Genomic DNA, 16,456 nt, shown 5'->3' on the forward strand with positions numbered 1-16,456 from the left:
ACGTCCCACGACCCCAAAAAACCATGTGATAAAATCTCACAGCCCCTAAAAGTCCCTGTGACCCCAAAAAGTCCCATGACCCCATAAAGTCCTGAGACCCCAAAAAATCGCCATAAAGCCCTGAGACCCCAAAAGGTGCTGTGACCCCAAAAAGTCCTGAGACCCCAAAAAGGCCCCAGAAAGTTCCATGGCCCCAAAGGTCCTGTGGACCCAAAGGGTCCCTGAGACCCCAAAGGGTCCTGAGAACCCAAAAAAGTCCTGAGACCTCAAAAAGGCCCCAGAAAGTTCCCTGGCCCCAAAGGTCCCATGGACCCAAAGGTCCTGCAGCCCCAAAGGGTCCCTGAGACCCCAGAAAGTTCCATGTCCCCAAAGGGTCCCCGTGGCCCCAAAGGTCCTGCAGCCCCAAAGGGTCCCTGAGACCCCAAAAAGTCCTGAGACCTCAAAAAGTCCTGAGACCCCAAAAAGTGCCATGACCCCAAAAAGTGCCATGACCCCAAAAACTCCTGAGACCCCAAAAAGGCCACAAAAAGTTCCCTGGCCCCAAAGGGTCCCCGTGGCCCCAAAGGTCCTGCAGCCCCAAAGGGTCCCTGAGACCTCAAAAAGTCCTGAGACCCCAAAAAGACCCCAGAAAGTTCCCTGGCCCCAAAAGGTCCCCACGGCCCCAAAGGGTCCCTGAGACCCTAAAAAGTCCCGAGACCTCAAAAAGTCCTGAGACCCCAAAACGGCCCCAGAAAGTTCCCTGGCCCCAAAAGGTCCCCACGGCCCCAAAAGTCCTGTGGCCCCAAAGGGTCCCTGAGACCCCAAAAAGTGCCGTGACCCCAAAAAGTCCTGAGACCCCAAAACGGCCCCAGAAAGTTCCCTGGCCCCAAAAGGTCCCCACAGCCCCAAAAGTCCTGCGGCCCCAAAGGGTCCCCGAGACCCCAAAAAGTGCCGTGACCCCAAAAAGTGCCGTGACCCCAAAAACTCCTAAGACCCCAAAAAGTCCCCAGGAAGTTCCCTGGCCCCAAAAGGTCCCCGCGGCCCCAAAGGTGCCGCGGCCCCACAGCGGCGGCTGCAATGCGGTCGATCCAGTCGGACCCGTCTCCCGGTGGGTGCTGGGATTCCTGGGAATCATTAACCCGGGATAATCGCGATAATCCCGGCGGGAAAAGGTGCCTGACCCCGGCACCCCGCCCTGCCCGGGGCACTCTGGGGGCAAAGTCCCCAAAGTGACCCCAAAACCGCTGCGGTGTCCCCAAAGTGCCGGGTTGGGATCGGCCTTGGAGTTGTTGATCCGGGTTCTGGGTTGGGATTTAGGGAAAAGCGAAGCTGAGCCTGGAATTGGGGTGCAGGGAGGTGGCCATAAATGGAATGAAACCCCAAATTCCCTGGATTTAGGGGTTTGGTCCTAAAGCCCCACAAATCATGGGGAAAACCCCAGAAAATCCACTGGGAACGGGGCTGGCTTTTGGGGGATCCCAATCCCCTGACCCCAAGAGTGGGGTGCCCCAAATTCCTGGATTTAGGGGTTTGATCCTAAAGCCCCACAAATCATGGGATAACCCCAGAAAATCCAGCTGGGAACGGGGCTGGGTTTGGGGGATCCCAGTCCCCTGACCCCACAATGTCCCCAAGAGTGGGGTGCCCCAATTCCCTGGATTTAGGGGTTTGATCCTAAAGCTCCACAAATTATGGGAGAACCCCAGAAAAATCCAGCTGGGAATGGGGCTGGGTTTTGGGGTCAAGTGTCCTCCTGTCCCCACAATGTCCCCAAGGATGAAGGTGCCCCAAATTCCTGGATTTAGGGGTTTGATCCTAAAGCCCCACAAATCATGGGGAAAACCCCAGAAAATCCAGCTGGGAACGGGGCTGGGTTTGGGGGACCCCAATCCCCTGACCCTACAATGTCCCCAAGATTGGGGTGCCCCAATTCCCTGGATTTAGGGGTTTGATCCCAATTCCCCAAATCATGGGATAACCCCAGAAAATCCACTGGGAATGGGGCTGGGTTTGGGGGATCCCAATCCCCTGACCCCACAATGTCCCCAAGAATGGGGTGCCCCAATTCCCTGGATTTAGGGGTTTGATCCCAATTCCCCAAATCATGGGATAACCCCAGAAAATCCAGCTGGGAACGGGGCTGGGTTTTGGGGTCAAATGCCCCCTGTCCCCACAATGTCCCCAAGAATGGGGTGCCCCAATTCCCTGGATTTAGGGCACCCTGAAAGGATCCCAATTCCCCAAATCATGGGATAACCCCAGAAAATCCAGCTGGGAACGGGGCTGGGTTTGGGGGATCCCAATCCCCTGACCCCACAATGTCCCCAAGGGTGAAGGTGCCCCAATTCCCTGGATTTAGGGGTTTGATCCCAATTCCCCAAATCATGGGATAACCCCAGAAAATCCACTGGGAATGGGGCTGGGTTTGGGGGATCCCAATCCCCTGACCCCACAATGTCCCCAAGAATGGGGTGCCCCAATTCCCTGGATTTAGGGCACCCTGAAAGGATCCCAATTCCCCAAATCATGGGATAACCCCAGAAAATCCAGCTGGGAATGGGGCTGGGTTTTGGGGTCAAATGCCCCCTGTCCCCACAATGTCCCCAAGAATGGGGTGCCCCAATTCCCTGGATTTTGGGGTTTGATCCCAATTTCCCAAATCATGGGAGAACCCCAGAAAATCCAGCTGGGAACGGGGCTGGGTTTTGGGGGATCCCAATCCCCTGTCCCCAAGAGTGGGGTGCCCCAATTCCCTGGATTTTGGGGTTTGATCCTAAAGCCCCCCAAATCATGGGATAACCCCAGAAAATCCAGCTGGGAATGGGGCTGGGTTTTGGGGTCAAATGCCCCCTGTCCCCACAATGTCCCCAAGAGTGGGGTGCCCCAATTCCCTGGATTTAGGGGTTTGATCCTAAAGCTCCACAAATCATGGGATAACCCCAGAAAATCCAGCTGGGAATGGGGCTGGGTTTTGGGGGATCCCAATCCCCTGTCCCCAAGAGTGGGGTGCCCCAATTCCCTGGATTTAGGGGTTTGATCCCAATTCCCCAAATCATGGGATAACCCCAGAAAATCCAGCTGGGAACGGGGCTGGGTTTTGGGGGATCCCCATCCGGGCCCAGCGGGGTCACCCCCGCCCTTCCCCCATGCCCAGCTGGGATTTATGGCCTCAGATTCCCTGGAAAAAAACCCCAAACCCCAAGGAAACCCCGAAAGAACAGCCCGGGAACGAAGGGGAAATCGGATCCAGGTTTGTTTTCATCTCCGGAGGAATTCCAGCTCCCAAATCCCTGAATTCCCAAATAATTCCTGTTCCCGCCCCTCCGGAGGAATTCCAGCTCCTGAATTCCTGAATAATTCCCACTCCTACCCCTCCTGGAGGAATTCCAGCTCCCAAATTCCCAAAGAATTCCCAAATAATTCTCGTTCCCACCTCTCCAGAGGAATTCCAGCTCCCAAATTCCCGAATTCCTGAATAATTCCCATTCCCACCCCCTCCAGAGGAATCCCAGTTCCCAAATTCCCAAATAATTCCTGAATAATTCCCATTCCCATCCCCCCTGGAGGAATTCCAGTCCCCAAATTCTCGAATAATTCCCATTTTCACCTCTCCAGAGGAATTCCAGCTCCCAAATTCCCAAATAATTCCCGTTCCCACCCCTCCTCCTCCTCCTCCGAGGTTTTTCCGGGCTCCTTTTTGGGGTCGTTGGCGGCTCCGGAGGATTTGGGGTGGTTTGGGGTTCTGGGGGGGTGGGGATGGTGGAAAAGATCCCAAAAATCATCCCAGATCCTTCCCGAAGGACAAAGCTGGCCGTGGGGGAGGGGGGGATCAGGGGAAGATCCCAAAAATCCTCCTGGGGGTTTTCTCGGGGGGTGAAATCGCCTGGGGATCCCCAGCGAGGATTTGGGACTGGACTGGGGTTGGACTGGGATTGGACTGGGATTGGACTGGGACTGGAATGGGGTTGGACTGGGATTGGACTGGGATTGGACTGGGACTGGAATGGGGTTGGACTGGGATTGGACTGGGATTGGACTGGGACTGGAATGGGACTGGACTGGGGTTGGAGTGGGACTGGACTGGGATTGGAGTGGGGTTGGAGTGGGGTTGGACTGGGATTGGAGTGGGGTTGGATCAGGATTGGACTGGGGTTGGACTGGGACTGGACTGGGGCTGGACTGGGATTGGATCAGGGTTGGACTGGGATCATACTGCAACTGGATCAGGATCGGACTGGGATTGGACTGGGATTGGACTGGGATTGGACTGGGGTTGGATCGGGATTGGACTGGGATTGGATTGGGATTGGACTAGGGTTGGACTGGGGTTGGACTGGGGTTGGATCGGGATTGGACTGGGATCATACTGGAACTGGATCAGGATCGGACTGGGATTGGACTGGGATTGGACTGGGATTGGACTGGGGTTGGATCGGGATTGGACTGGGATCATACTGGAACTGGATCAGGATCGGACTGGGGTCGAACTGGGATTGGACTGGGACCATACTGGGATTGGATTGGGATTGGATCGGTTCCACCCCCTCCCTCCGTCCATCTCCCCTGATGCCCCCTGTCCCCTGCCCTGTCCCAGTGCCACCCACCCTGTCCCCTCTCCTCTGCCCTGTCCCCTGCCCCCTGCCCTGTCCAGTGCCCCCTGCCCTGTCCCAGTGCCACCTGCCCTGTCCCCTGCCCCCTGCCCTATCCCCTGCCCCCTGCCCTATCCCCTGCCCCCTGCCCTATCCCCTGCCCCCTGCCCCCTGCCCTGTCCCCTGCTGTCCCCAGCCCCGAGGTGGCCCCGCCTGTCACAGGCCCTGACCCCGCACAAAGAGAATTTCAATCTCAAAAGGGGCCGAGCCCTGACCTCTGACCCCGGGGTCGCCGAGCCCTGACCTCTGACCCCGGGGTCAGCCGGGCCCCCGGACACGGACACGGACACTGGACAGACACCGGACAGACCCCGGACAGATTTTCAAGATTTCCCCACGGATTTTGGGGTTTCCCCACGGATTTTCGGATTTCTCCATGGATTTTGGGGTTTCCCCACGGATTTTTGGGGTTTCCCCACGGATTTGTGGGGTTTCCCCACGGATTTGTGGGGTTTCCCCACGGATTTTTTGATTTCCCCACGGATTTGTGGGGTTTCCCCACGGATTTTTTGATTTCTCCACGGATTTTTGGGGTTTCCCCACGGATTTTGGGATTTCCCCACGGATTTTGGGATTTCCCCACGGATTTTGGGGTTTCCCTACGGATTTTTTGATTTCTCCACGGATTTTTGGGGTTTCCCCACGGATTTTCAGATTTCCCCACGGATTTTCAGGTTTCCCCACGGATTTTTGGGGTTTCCCCACGGATTTACAGATTTCTCCACGGATTTTGGGGTTTCCCCACGGATTTTTGGATTTCCCCACGGATTTGTGGGGTTTCCCCACGGATTTTCAGATTTCTCCACGGATTTTGGGGTTTCCCCACGGATTTTTGGGGTTTCCCCACGGATTTTCAGATTTCCCCACGGATTTTTGGGGTTTCCCCATGGATTTTGGGATTTCTCCATGGATTTTGGGGTTTCCCCACGGATTTTTGGGGTTTCCCCACGGATTTTTTGATTTCTCCACGGATTTTTGGGGTTTCCCCACGGATTTTCAGATTTCCCCACGGATTTTTGGGGTTTCCCCACGGATTTTTGGGGTTTCCCCACGGATTTTCAGATTTCTCCACGGATTTTGGGGTTTCCCCATGGATTTTCAGATTTCCCCACGGATTTTCAGATTTCCCCACGGATTTTTGGGGTTTCCCCATGGATTTTCAGATTTCTCCACGGATTTTGGGGTTTCCCCACGGATTTTTGGGGTTTCCCCACGGATTTTTGGGGTTTCCCCATGGATTTTCAGATTTCTCCACGGATTTTGGGGTTTCCCCACGGATTTTCAGATTTCCCCACGGATTTTTGGGGTTTCCCCATGGATTTTCAGATTTCTCCACGGATTTTGGGGTTTCCCCACGGATTTTGGGGTTTCCCCACAGATTTTGGGGTTTCCCCACGGATATTCAGATTTCTCCACGGATTTTGGGGTTTCCCCATGGATTTTGGGGTTTCCCCATGGATTTCCGGGGCTCCCCAGGGATTTCTGGGGCTCTCCATGGATTTTTGGGTTTCCCCAAGGATTTCCAGGTTTCTCTGCAGATTTTCAGATTTCCCCACAGATTTCCGAGTTTTCCCACAGATTTTCGGATTTCCCCCCAGATTTTCGGGTTTCTTCACGGATTTTCAGGTTTTCCCATGGATTTCTGGGGCTCCCCATGGATTTTGGGGTTTCCCCCCAGATTTCCGAGTTTCCCCAGGGGTTTTTTGGGTTTCCCTATGGATTTTCAGGTTTTCCCATGGATTTCCGAGTTTCCCCAGGGATTTCCGGGGCTCCCCATAGATTTTCAGATTTCCCCAGGGTTTTTTTGGGTTTCCCCAAGGATTTTCAGGTTTCTCCACAGATTTCCAGATTTCCCCATAGATTTCCAAGTGTCCCCATGGATTTCTGAGTTTCTCCAGGGATTTCCAGAGCTTCCCATAGATTTTCAGATTTCCCCATGAATTTCCACATTTCCCTCATAGATTCCTGAGGCTCCCCATAGATTTTTGGGGCTCCCACGGATTTTCAGGTTTCCCCAGGGGTTTTTTGGCTTTCCCCACGGATTTTTGGGTTTTCCCACGGATTTCTGGGCTCCCCATGGATTTTCAGATTTCAGCACAAATTTTCAGGGCTCTCCAGGGATTTTTGGGTTTCCCCACGGATTTTCAGGTTTCTCCACAGATTTTCAAATTTCCCCATATATTTTCAGATTTCCCCATAGATTTCCAAGTGTCCCCATAGATTTCCAAGTGTCCCCATGGATTTCCGAGTTTCCCCACGGATTTTTGCGTTTCCCCAGGGATTTCTGTGTTTCCCCAGGGATTCCCGGGGTTCTCTAGATGCAGGTCTCGCCTCCTCTCTGCAGCTCCCGCAGTGTCCGGCTCAGGGCTCGCTCCCTGCGGCCGTGCTGGCCCCGCAGCGCCGCCGCCCGCGCCTGCAGCCGCCGCAGCTGCTCCGCCTGCTTGCGCCGCGCCCCGCGGTACGCCAGGGCCAGCGAGCTGCGGGCACCGGGACAGCACCGGGACAGCACCGGGACAGCACCGGGACATCACCGGGGCTCGGGGGGAGACGGGAGGATTCGGGGGAGCAGGGGGTTTGGGGGTTTAGGGAGTCAGGGGATTTGGGGGAGCTGGGGGTTTTGGGGGCCAGGGGAATGAGGGGAGTCAGGGCTTCCAGAAGTGCAGGGAACCAAGGGGAGTCAGGGGGACTGAGGGGACCCAGGGGACCCAGGGACACTCAGGACCCTCAGGACACCCAGGGGACACAGGGACATGCAGGACACCCAGGGGACACAGGGGACAGAGGGACATGCAGGACACTCAGGACACCCAGGGGACACAGGGATATGCAGGACACCCAGGGACACTCAGGACCCTCAGGACCCCCAGGACACCCGGAACACCCAGGGGACACAGGGGACACAGGGACATGCAGGACCCCCAGGGGACACAGGGGACCCACGACATCCAGGGACACGCAGGACACCCAGGGGACACAGGACACCCAGAAAACTCAGGACACCCAGGGGACACAGGGACATGCAGGACACCCAGGGACACTCAGGACCCTCAGGACCCCCAGGACACCCGGCACACCCAGGGGACACAGGGACATGCAGGACACCCAGGACACCCAGGACCCTCAAGACACAGAGGGGACCCAGGACACCCAGGGACACTCAGGACCCCCAGGACCGCCAGGGGACCCAGGGACACTCAGGACCCCCAGGGGACACTCAGAACACCCAGGGACACTCAGGACACCCAGAGGACACTCAGGACACCCAGGGACACTCAGGACACCCAGAACACCCAGGACACCAGGGGACCCAGGACCCTCAGGACACTCAGAATCCTCGGGACACTCAGGGGACCCAGGGACATGCAGGACACCCAGGGGACACTCAGGACACCCAGAACACCCAGGGGACACTCAGGACACCCAGAACACCAGGGGACCCAGGACCCTCAGGACCCCCAGGAGACCTGAGACACCCAGGTGACACAGGGACATGCAGGACACCCAGGGCACCCAGGGACACTCAGGACCCTCAGGACACCCAGGGGACACAGGGACATGCAGGACACCCAGCGACACTCAGGACCCCCAGGACACCCAGGTGACACAGGGGACCCAGGACACCCAGGGACATGCAGGACACCCAGGGGACACTCAGGACACCGAGGGGACCCAGGGACATGCAGGACACGCAGGGGACCCGGTCCCGGTGCCCACCTGTGCGCCTGGAGGAGCTCGGAGGTGACGGTGGCGCTGTGGCCCTGCTGGGCACGGCTGGCAGCGCTGCCCCGCTCCAGGGCCAGCGCCAGCTCCCGGGCACGGCCGCGCAGCTGCTCCGTCCTGGGGACACGGGGCAGTGCCACCAGGGCCACGCCGAGCCCAAACTGCACCTCTCCCGGCCCCACAGGACTCCCGGCCCCACAGGACTCCCGGCCCCACAGAACTCCCCGCTCCAAACAATTCCCAACCCCACACAATTCCCAACCCCTCACCATTCCCAATCCCACACCATTCCAGCCTCACACAATTCCCGGTCCCACACCATTCCCAACCCCACACAATTCCCAACCCCACCCAATTCTCTGTCCCAAACCATTCCCAACCCCACACATTCCTGACCCCACACACTTCCCAACCCCATGCATTCCCAATCCCAAATAATTCCCAATCCCACACATTCCCAGCCCCACACAATTCCCCGACCCCACACAATTCCCAACCCCTCACCATTCCCAACCCCTCACCATTCCCAACCCCTCACCATTCCCAACCCCTCACCATTCCCAATCCCCACACAATTCCCAGCCCCACAGAATTCCCAACCCCTCACCATTCCCAACCCCACACATTCCCAATCCCAAACAATTCCCAATCCCAAACAATTCCCTGTCCCAAACCATTCCCAATCCCAAGCAATCCCAGCCCCACACCATTCCCGACCCCACACAATTCCCAACCCCACACAATCCCAGCCCCACACAATTCCCAACACCACACAATTCCCAACCCCATGCATTCCCAATCCCAAACAATTCCCAGCCCCACAGAATTCCCAATCCCTCACCATTCCCAACCCCAAACAATCCCAGCCCCACACCATTCTTGACCCCACACAATTCCCGACCCCTCACCATTCCCGACCCCTCACCATTCCCAATCCCACACATTCCCGATCCCCCACAGTCCCCACCCCTCACCTGGCCCGGATCCGGAGCAGCTCCTCCCTCGTTCTCTGCGGGTCCGGGGGGTTCCCCGGGGCCATCGCTGCCCCCCGCCCCAGCCGCGCCTCCTGCAGACATTCCCGGCTGTCTCCCGTCCCTCGGCATCCCCCAAATCCCGGGAACCGCCCGCGGGATCCATCCCTACCTCCTCGGAGCTGCTGCCGGAGCTGCCGCCGGAGCTGCTGCCGGAGGTGCCGGAGGCTCCGTCCCGCCCGTCCGGCTCCCGGTGCCGCTCCCGGTGCCGCTCCCGGTGCCGCTCCCGGTGCCGCTCCCGCAGCAGGAGGCGCAGCGCGGCCTCGCGGGGCCCGTGCGCGGCCAGCAGCAGCTCCAGGGCTCGCTTCTCCTTCTGCGCCAGCTGCAGCCGCGTCCGCAGCTCCGCCAGCGCCTCCTGGCACCGCGGGGAAACTGAGGCACGGCCGGGGAGACAGCGAGGGAGCGGGGAGGGAGCGGGGAGGGATCCGGGAGGGATCCGGGAGGGATCCGGGGAGGGATCCAGGGAAGGATCCGTGGAAGGATTCAGGGAAGGACGCAGGAGAGGATTCAGGAAAGGATCCACGGAGGGATCCAGGGAAGGACCCAAGAAAGGATCTAAGGAAGGATCCGTGGAAGGATTCAGGGAAGGATCCAGGGAAGGATCCATGAAGGGATCCAAGGAAGGATTCAGGGAAGGTTCCGTGGAGGGATCCATTGAGGGATCCAGGGAAGAATTCAGGGAAGGATTCATGAAGAAACCCAGGGAGGGATACAAGGAGGGATCCAAGGAGGCTCCCAAGGAAGGATTCAGGGAGGGATCATGGAAGGATTCAGGGAATGACGCAGGAGAGGATTCAGGGAAGGATCCATGGAGGGATCCAGGGAAGGACCCAAGAAAGGATCCAGGGAAGGACCAAAGAAAGGATTCAGGGAAGGATCCGTGAAGGGATCCAGGGAAGGATTCAGGGAGGGATCCATGCAGGATCCATGAAGGGATCCAGGGAAGGATTCAGGGAAGGATCCAGGGAAGGATCCATGAAGAAACCCAGGGAGGGATCCAAGGAGGCTCCCAAGGAAGGATTCAGGGAGGGATCCATGGAGCAATCCAAGGAGGGATCCAAGAAAGGATTCAGGGAAGGATCCATGCAGGATCCAGGGGAGAACGCAGGAAAGGATTCAGGAAGGATCCATGAAGGGATCCAGGAAGGGATCGATGGAGGCAAGGATCCCAAGCCCACCTTGAGCACCGCCAGCTCCTGCAGCAGCTCCTCCTTCTCCGGCCGCCTCCAGCCGGGCAGCAGCGCCCGCGCTTCCCGCAGCGCCCGCTCCGCCCGGCCCCGGGGGTCGCGCTCCCGGGGGGGCTCCGAGGGCTCGGCGGCGTCCAGCAGCGACCCCTCCACCGCCGCCTGCTCGGCGCGGAGCCGCCGGATGAGTTCCCGCAGCGCCGCCTCCTCCGTCACCCCGCGGGGGCTGCGGGGCGGGCACGGCGGCGGTGGGCACGGGGCACCCGGGGGGGGCTCAGCGCCGGGACCCCCGCGCCCCCCGGTACCTGGGAGCCCCGGGGCTGGCCGCGGGGTCCTCGCGGCTGTCCGCCTCCGCTGGCCCCGGGGGCTCCGCTGTGGCGGGGCCGGTTCCCGGTGCGTGGTCTGAGCTCGGTTTCGGTGTGGCGGGGCCGGGTCCCGGTGTGCGGTCTGAGCTCGGTTCCGCTGTGGCGGGGCCGGGTCCCGGTGCACGGCCCGGACTCGGTTCCGGTGTGGCGGGGCCGGGTCCCGGTGCACGACCCGGGCTCGGTTCCGCTGTGGTGGGGCCGGTTCCCGGTGCGCGGCCCGGGCTCGGTTCCGGTGTGGCGGGGCCGGTTCCCGGTGCGCGGCCCGGGCTCGGTTCCGCTGTGGCGGGGCCGGTTCCCGGTGCGGGCGGTGCCGCTGCCCACGGGTGCCCGCAGGGGGGTGTGGGGGGCACTGGGATGCCGCACAAGCTCCCTGCATCCCCCCGAACTCCTTCCAGTACTTCCCAGTATCCCTCGTGCATCCTCCCAGTATCCCCACGTGTGCCTCACGCATCCCTTCAGCATCCTCCCTGATTGCTCCCAGTATCCTCCCCGGTATTCCCAGTATCCCCCCCAGTATCCTCCCCAGTATCCCCCCCCAGTATCCTCCCCAGTATCCCCCCAGTATTCTCCCCAGCAGTCCCAGTATCCCCCCGGTCTCCTCCCAGTCACTCCCCAGTATCCCCCCAGTATCCCCCCCCTCATAATCCCCCAGCCACCCGCAGCCCCCCCTGTCCCCCCGCTGTCACTCACCCCCACGGGTGCCACCCTCCGATGCCACCTTTGCCCGCACCAGGTCCAGGAGGGCGGCGTAGGCCCCCCCGCAGCGCTCGCTGGGGGACAGGGGGCTCAGGGGGACTGTCCCCAACCCTGTCCCTGTCCCCGTTCCTCGTCCTTGTCCCCATCCTCATCCGAGTCCACATCCTGATCCCTGTCCCCATCCCATCCCTGCCTGTCCCCATTCCTGTCCCCATCCCCAGGGGTTCAGCAGGACTGTCCCCATTCAGGTCCCCATCCCTGTCCCCATTCAGGTCCCCATCCCAAGAGTCTCGGGGCTCTGTCCCCATCCCTGTCCCTATCCTTGTCCCCATTCCCACTTCTGCTCCCATCCCTGTCCCCATCCCGAGGGTCTCAGGGGACTCTCCCCATCCCTGTCCCCATCCCCATCCCCATCCTGAGGGTCTCAGGGGACTGTCTGCATCTCTGCATCATCCCGTGTCCCCTGTCCCCGTCCCGTGTCCCCAGTGTCACCTGCAGCGCAGCGCCAGCCCCAGCCCGCTGCAGCTCAGTGGGGCTGTCCCCATCCCTGTCCCCTGTCCTTGTCCCCATCCCGTGTCCCCTGTCCCGCGTGCCACCTGCAGCTCAGCGCCAGCCGCAGCCTGCTGCAGCGGGACAAGGGGCTCAGTGGGGCTGTCCCCCGTCCCCATCCCGTGTCCCTGTCCCCAGTGTCACCTGCAGCGCAGCGCCAGCCCCAGCCCGCTGCAGCTCAGTGGGGCTGTCCCCATCCCTATCCCCTGTCCCCATCCCTGTCTCCTGTCCCCATCCCGTGTCCCCTGTCCCCATCCCGTGTCCCCAGTGTCACCTGCAGCGCAGCGCCAGCCCCAGCCCGCTGCAGCGCGCCTCCCGCCGCCCCAGCTCCATGCTCAGCCGCTCCGCCTCGCCCTTGCACTCGCCCAGCGCCGCCAGCAGCTCCCGGTTCGCCTCCTGCAGCCGCGCCAGCACCCTGCGGGCCCGCGGGCACCGGAGCCGTGCCTCAGTGTCCCCAGGGGTTCGGGGGACTCGGGGTTCGGGGGGGACTCGGGGTTCGGGGGGGAACCACCCTTGCAGCTCCCGGGGGAACTGGGACAGAACGGGGGGAACTGGGGTGGAACTGGGACAGAACGAAGACCTGGGGGCACCGGGGCCGTGCCTCAGTGTCCCCAGGGGGGTTTGGGGGGACTTGGGGTTCGGGGGGGACTCGGGGTTCGGGGGGATTCAGGGTTTGGGGGACTCACCCCTGCAGCTGCTGCAGCCGCTCCTCCTGCTCCCGGCCGGGGCCCGCCGAGGGCTGGGGGGACAGCGGGGCGCGGGGCTGCAGGGGAGGGGGCGACATGGAGGGGAGCGGCCCCGGGGGGCGGCACCCCGAGGGACCGAGCGCCGCCACCAGCCCGGGCGGCATCGCGCAGAGGGGACCCCAGAGCCCCGTGCCGGGCAGGACCCACCCGTGCCCCGGCCCCGCACTCACCCGGTGCCCCGGGGGGCTGCTGGGCCCGGGGGTGTCACCGACCCCGGGGTTGTCACTGACTCCGGGGGTGTCGCCAGTCCCGGCGGTGTCACCGACCCCGGGGGTGTCACTGCCAGACTCCCCCGGCTCCTCCAGCCTGGCCAGCGCCTCCCGCAGGTCCCGCACCTGAACCGGACACGGGGCTCAGCACCGGCACCGCTCCGGTGACATCCCGACGGTGACACCCCGAGGGTGGCACCACCCGCTGCCCCGCACCCACCTTGCCCTGCAGGCGCTCCCGCTCGCCCCGCAGCGCCCGCAGAGCGGCCGTGGCCTGGCCCAGCTCCTCGTCCCGCTGGCCCAGGGCTGCCCGCAGGCTCGCGTTCCTCGCCGCCGCCGCCGCCACCTCCGCCGGTAGCCCCGGTCCCGCCGCCGCCTCCGGCCAGCAGCGGTGCGCCCAGCCAGGCGTCTGGCTCAGCTCCTGCAGGCTCTGCCCGTGCCAGGCCGGTCAGTCCGTGCCCGCTGTGCCGCCGTGGGCACCGCGGGCGTGGCGAGGCTCACCTGGAGCGCCCGGTGCCACGCCGGGGCGGGCCGTGGCCACGCCGGGGGCTGCCGGTGGCGGGAGAAGGCGGCGCGCTCCAGGGAGCTCACGGCGTGCTGCAGGCGCTCGAAGAGATCCGGGCTGCGCGCTGGGGACAGCGACACGGCCGCCGTCAGGGCAGGGACAGCGCGGTGGTGGCACCTGTGGTGGCACGGGGGCGGCGCTCACCCTCCGGGCTGGCAGCGCCGGCAGTGGGGACAGTGGCGGTGGCGTCCCAGCCGTCCTCATCCTCCCTGCAGGGCGAGGAAGGGCACGGTGAGGTCCCGGTGTCCCCGCGCTCCCGGTGTCCCCGCGCTCCCGGTGTCCCCGAGGGTGGCGCTCCCGGTGTCCCCTCGGTCCCGCGGGTGGCGCTCCCGGTGCCAGTACCTGGCGGGGCGCTGCTGTCGCCGCTGCTGTCGCGGGACCGCCCCTGCCAGCAGCAGGATGTCCTCGGTGTCACCGGCCACGTCCGTGTCACTCTCCTCATCATCTTCCTCCTCCTCCTCTTCCTCCTCCTCCTGGCGCGGGGGCCGGGCCGCGGTGCCCGTGGGGGTGCCCGTGCCCCGTTCAGCCCCGGGGGCACAGCGGGTGGCACCTACCGGGCTCTCCTGGCACAGGGAGGAGCTGTGGCCACCAGCCCGGCCCGCTGGGCCACCAGCCCCGTCCCGGTGTCCGGAGAGGGAATTCCACCGGGAAGGCGGCACGGGGAGCCCCTGTCCCGGGTGGGGCCGGTCCTGGGTGGGGTCCGCTCACCTCCTCCATGCCGGGCTCGTCCTGCCCGCGTCTCCCAGGGCTCCCAGCACGTCCCAGTTCCACTCTGAGGCTCCCAGCACGTCCCAGTTCCCAGCTGGGGCTCCGGGGTGTCCTGGTTCCCCACCCGGGCTCCCAGTCGGTCCCAGTCCCACCCTGGGGCTCCGTTCCATCCCGGCTCCACACCGAGGGTCCCGCCAGGCCCCGCTCCATCCCGCCGCTCCCGTTCTCTCCCGGTTCCATCCCTGGGGTTCCAATCCCACAATAAAGGTCCCAGTAGGTCCCAGTTCCCTCCCAGTTCCACCCCAGGGTCCCGTTCTGTCCCAGTTCCACACCGGGGATCCGGCTCTGTCCCGAGGTTCCCGTTCTCTCCCGGTTTCCGTTCTGTTCCAGCTCCACCCTGGGGTTCTGCTCAATCCCAGTCTCACACCCCGGCTCCCAGTAGGTCCCAGTTCCATCCCAAGGTCCCTGCTCTGTCCCGGTTCCTCCCATTCTCTCCCTGTTCCTGTTCTGTCCCGGTTCCTCCCATTCTGTCCCGGTTCCCCCGGTTCCCGTTCTGTCCCTGTTCCCCCCCGTTCTGTCCCGGTTCACGTTCTCTCCCAGTTCCCCCCCGTTCCCCTTCTGTCCCGATTTCCCCCGTTCTCTCCCAGTTTCCCCCCGGTCCCCGCCACATTCCCGTTCTCTCCCGGTCCCCCCCAGTTCTCCCCGTTCTGTCCCAGTTCCCGTTCTCTCCCGGTTCCCCCCGGTTCCCGTTCTGTCCCGGTTCCCCCCATTCTGTCCCGGTTCGCCCCGGTTCCCGTTCTGTCCCGGTTCCCCCCATTCTGTCCCGGTTCGCCCCGTTCTCTCCCGGTTCCTGTTCTGTCCCAGTTCCCGTTCTCTCCCGGTTCTCCCCCGATTCCCCCACATTCCTGTTCTGTCCCTGTTCCTGTTCTGTCCCGGTTCCCCCCGGTCTCCCCCCAGTTCTTCCCCGTTCTCTCCCAGCTCCCGTTCTCTCCCGGTCCCCCCGTTCTGTCCCGGTTCCCCCCGGTCCCCCCACATTCCCGTTCTCTCCCGGTCCCCCCGTTCTGTCCCCGTTCCCCCCGTTCTCCGCCCATTCCCGTTCTCTCCCGGTCCCCCCCCCCCCCGTTCCCCCCCCCATTCCCGTTCCCTCCCGGTCCCCCCTCCCCCATTCCCGTTCCCTCCCGCTCCCCTCCCATCCCGCGGCACCTCCGGTAGCTCGGGCAGCGCCTCCGGTCCCGGCCGTGTTCCTGCCGGGATTTCCTCTTCCTTTAACCGTTCAGCTGCCCCGCCTGGGGGGCACCGCGGGGCCCTTCTGGGGTGCTCTGCCCCCCCAAAAAACCCCCCAAAAACCCCAAACTCCCCCAAACCCCCCCGCCCCCCGTGTGGCCGTGCCCTCCCCGGTGCCAGGGCGGTGCCACCCCCACCCCACGGAGCACCCCCGAAACGGGACGGGGACCCCAAAACGCTTTTGGGGGGTGCAGGGGGCCAGGGAGAGCTTTGGGGTGCTGTGAGAAGTGTGGGGGGTGCTGAGGGGGAATTTGGGGTGCGGGAGGATTTGGGGCGTGGGAGGCGGTTCTGGGGGGGGTACACGGGGGTTTGGGGGTGCGCATGGGTGTTTGGGGTGCGGGTGGGTGTATGGGGTGAAGTGGGGGGGCGCGCATCGATATTTGGGGTGCAGGAGGATGTTTGGGGGGTGCACGCCGACATTTGGGGTGCGGGAGGCAGTTTTGGGGGTGCGCGTGGATGTTTGGGGTAAAACGCGAGGGTTTGGGGTGCAGAGGGCGGTGCACGGGGATATCTGGGGTGCAGGAAGCCGTTCGGGGGGGTCCACACGATGTTTGGGGTGCGGCAGAGGCGCAGCGCAGTTTAGAGGGGCATTTCTGGGGCGGGGGGCGGTGTTCGGGGGCATTGCCGGGGGTCCAGGGGGGACTACAACTCCCAGCAGCCTCCGCGCGGCGCCACTTCCGGCGGAACGGGCCGGGCCAGAGTGGTGAGTGCGGGGGGCTTTGGGGGGTTCAGGGGGGTTTTGGGGGGCTCAGGGGCGAATACGAACGGAGT

At 62.9% G+C, this 16,456-nt stretch overlaps 1 protein-coding gene across 15 annotated transcripts; it reads right to left on the reverse strand.

Annotated features, from left to right (window-relative positions):
- Positions 1 to 6,789: 6,789 nt before the first annotated feature.
- USHBP1 (USH1 protein network component harmonin binding protein 1) lies at positions 6,790 to 15,722 on the reverse strand. 15 transcript variants are annotated; one of them, XM_059869903.1, is made up of 15 exons: positions 14,402 to 15,154; positions 14,036 to 14,256; positions 13,838 to 13,902; positions 13,630 to 13,757; positions 13,349 to 13,558; positions 13,090 to 13,254; positions 12,860 to 12,936; positions 12,448 to 12,588; positions 11,619 to 11,698; positions 10,869 to 11,277; positions 10,558 to 10,725; positions 9,492 to 9,734; positions 9,323 to 9,414; positions 8,343 to 8,465; positions 6,790 to 7,105 (listed from the first exon to the last, which is right to left on the reverse strand). In XM_059869903.1, the coding sequence occupies exons 1-15, from the start codon at positions 14,888 to 14,890 to the stop codon at positions 6,990 to 6,992; spliced, it is 2,727 nt and encodes a 908-aa protein (XP_059725886.1). In that variant the 5' UTR covers positions 14,891 to 15,154; the 3' UTR covers positions 6,790 to 6,989. The 15 variants fall into 15 exon arrangements, with proteins under 15 accessions (XP_059725886.1, XP_059725879.1, XP_059725887.1 ...); XM_059869896.1 differs by having other exon boundaries at positions 10,558 to 10,789; positions 14,402 to 15,151; XM_059869904.1 differs by lacking the exon at positions 6,790 to 7,105 and adding an exon at positions 15,605 to 15,722 and having other exon boundaries at positions 7,119 to 8,465; positions 10,558 to 10,789; positions 14,402 to 14,643.
- Positions 15,723 to 16,456: the final 734 nt, after the last annotated feature.

This window comes from Haemorhous mexicanus, chromosome 29 (genome assembly GCF_027477595.1).
Source record: "Haemorhous mexicanus isolate bHaeMex1 chromosome 29, bHaeMex1.pri, whole genome shotgun sequence".
Classification (NCBI taxonomy): domain Eukaryota; kingdom Metazoa; phylum Chordata; class Aves; order Passeriformes; family Fringillidae; genus Haemorhous; species Haemorhous mexicanus.

Excerpts from the sequence above, each read along its gene's own strand:
- USHBP1 (XM_059869890.1), bottom strand. The coding sequence starts at position 14,890 with ATGGGAGGAACCGGGACAGAGCAGGGACCTTGGGATGGAACTGGGACC. Across the intron at positions 14,257-14,401 it reads ACGAGCCCGGCATGGAGGAG|GAGAGCCCGGTAGGTGCCAC; the intron begins GTGAGCGGACCC and ends TCCCTGTGCCAG. Across the intron at positions 13,559-13,629 it reads CGTGGCACCGGGCGCTCCAG|AGCCTGCAGGAGCTGAGCCA; the intron begins GTGAGCCTCGCC and ends TGGCACGGGCAG.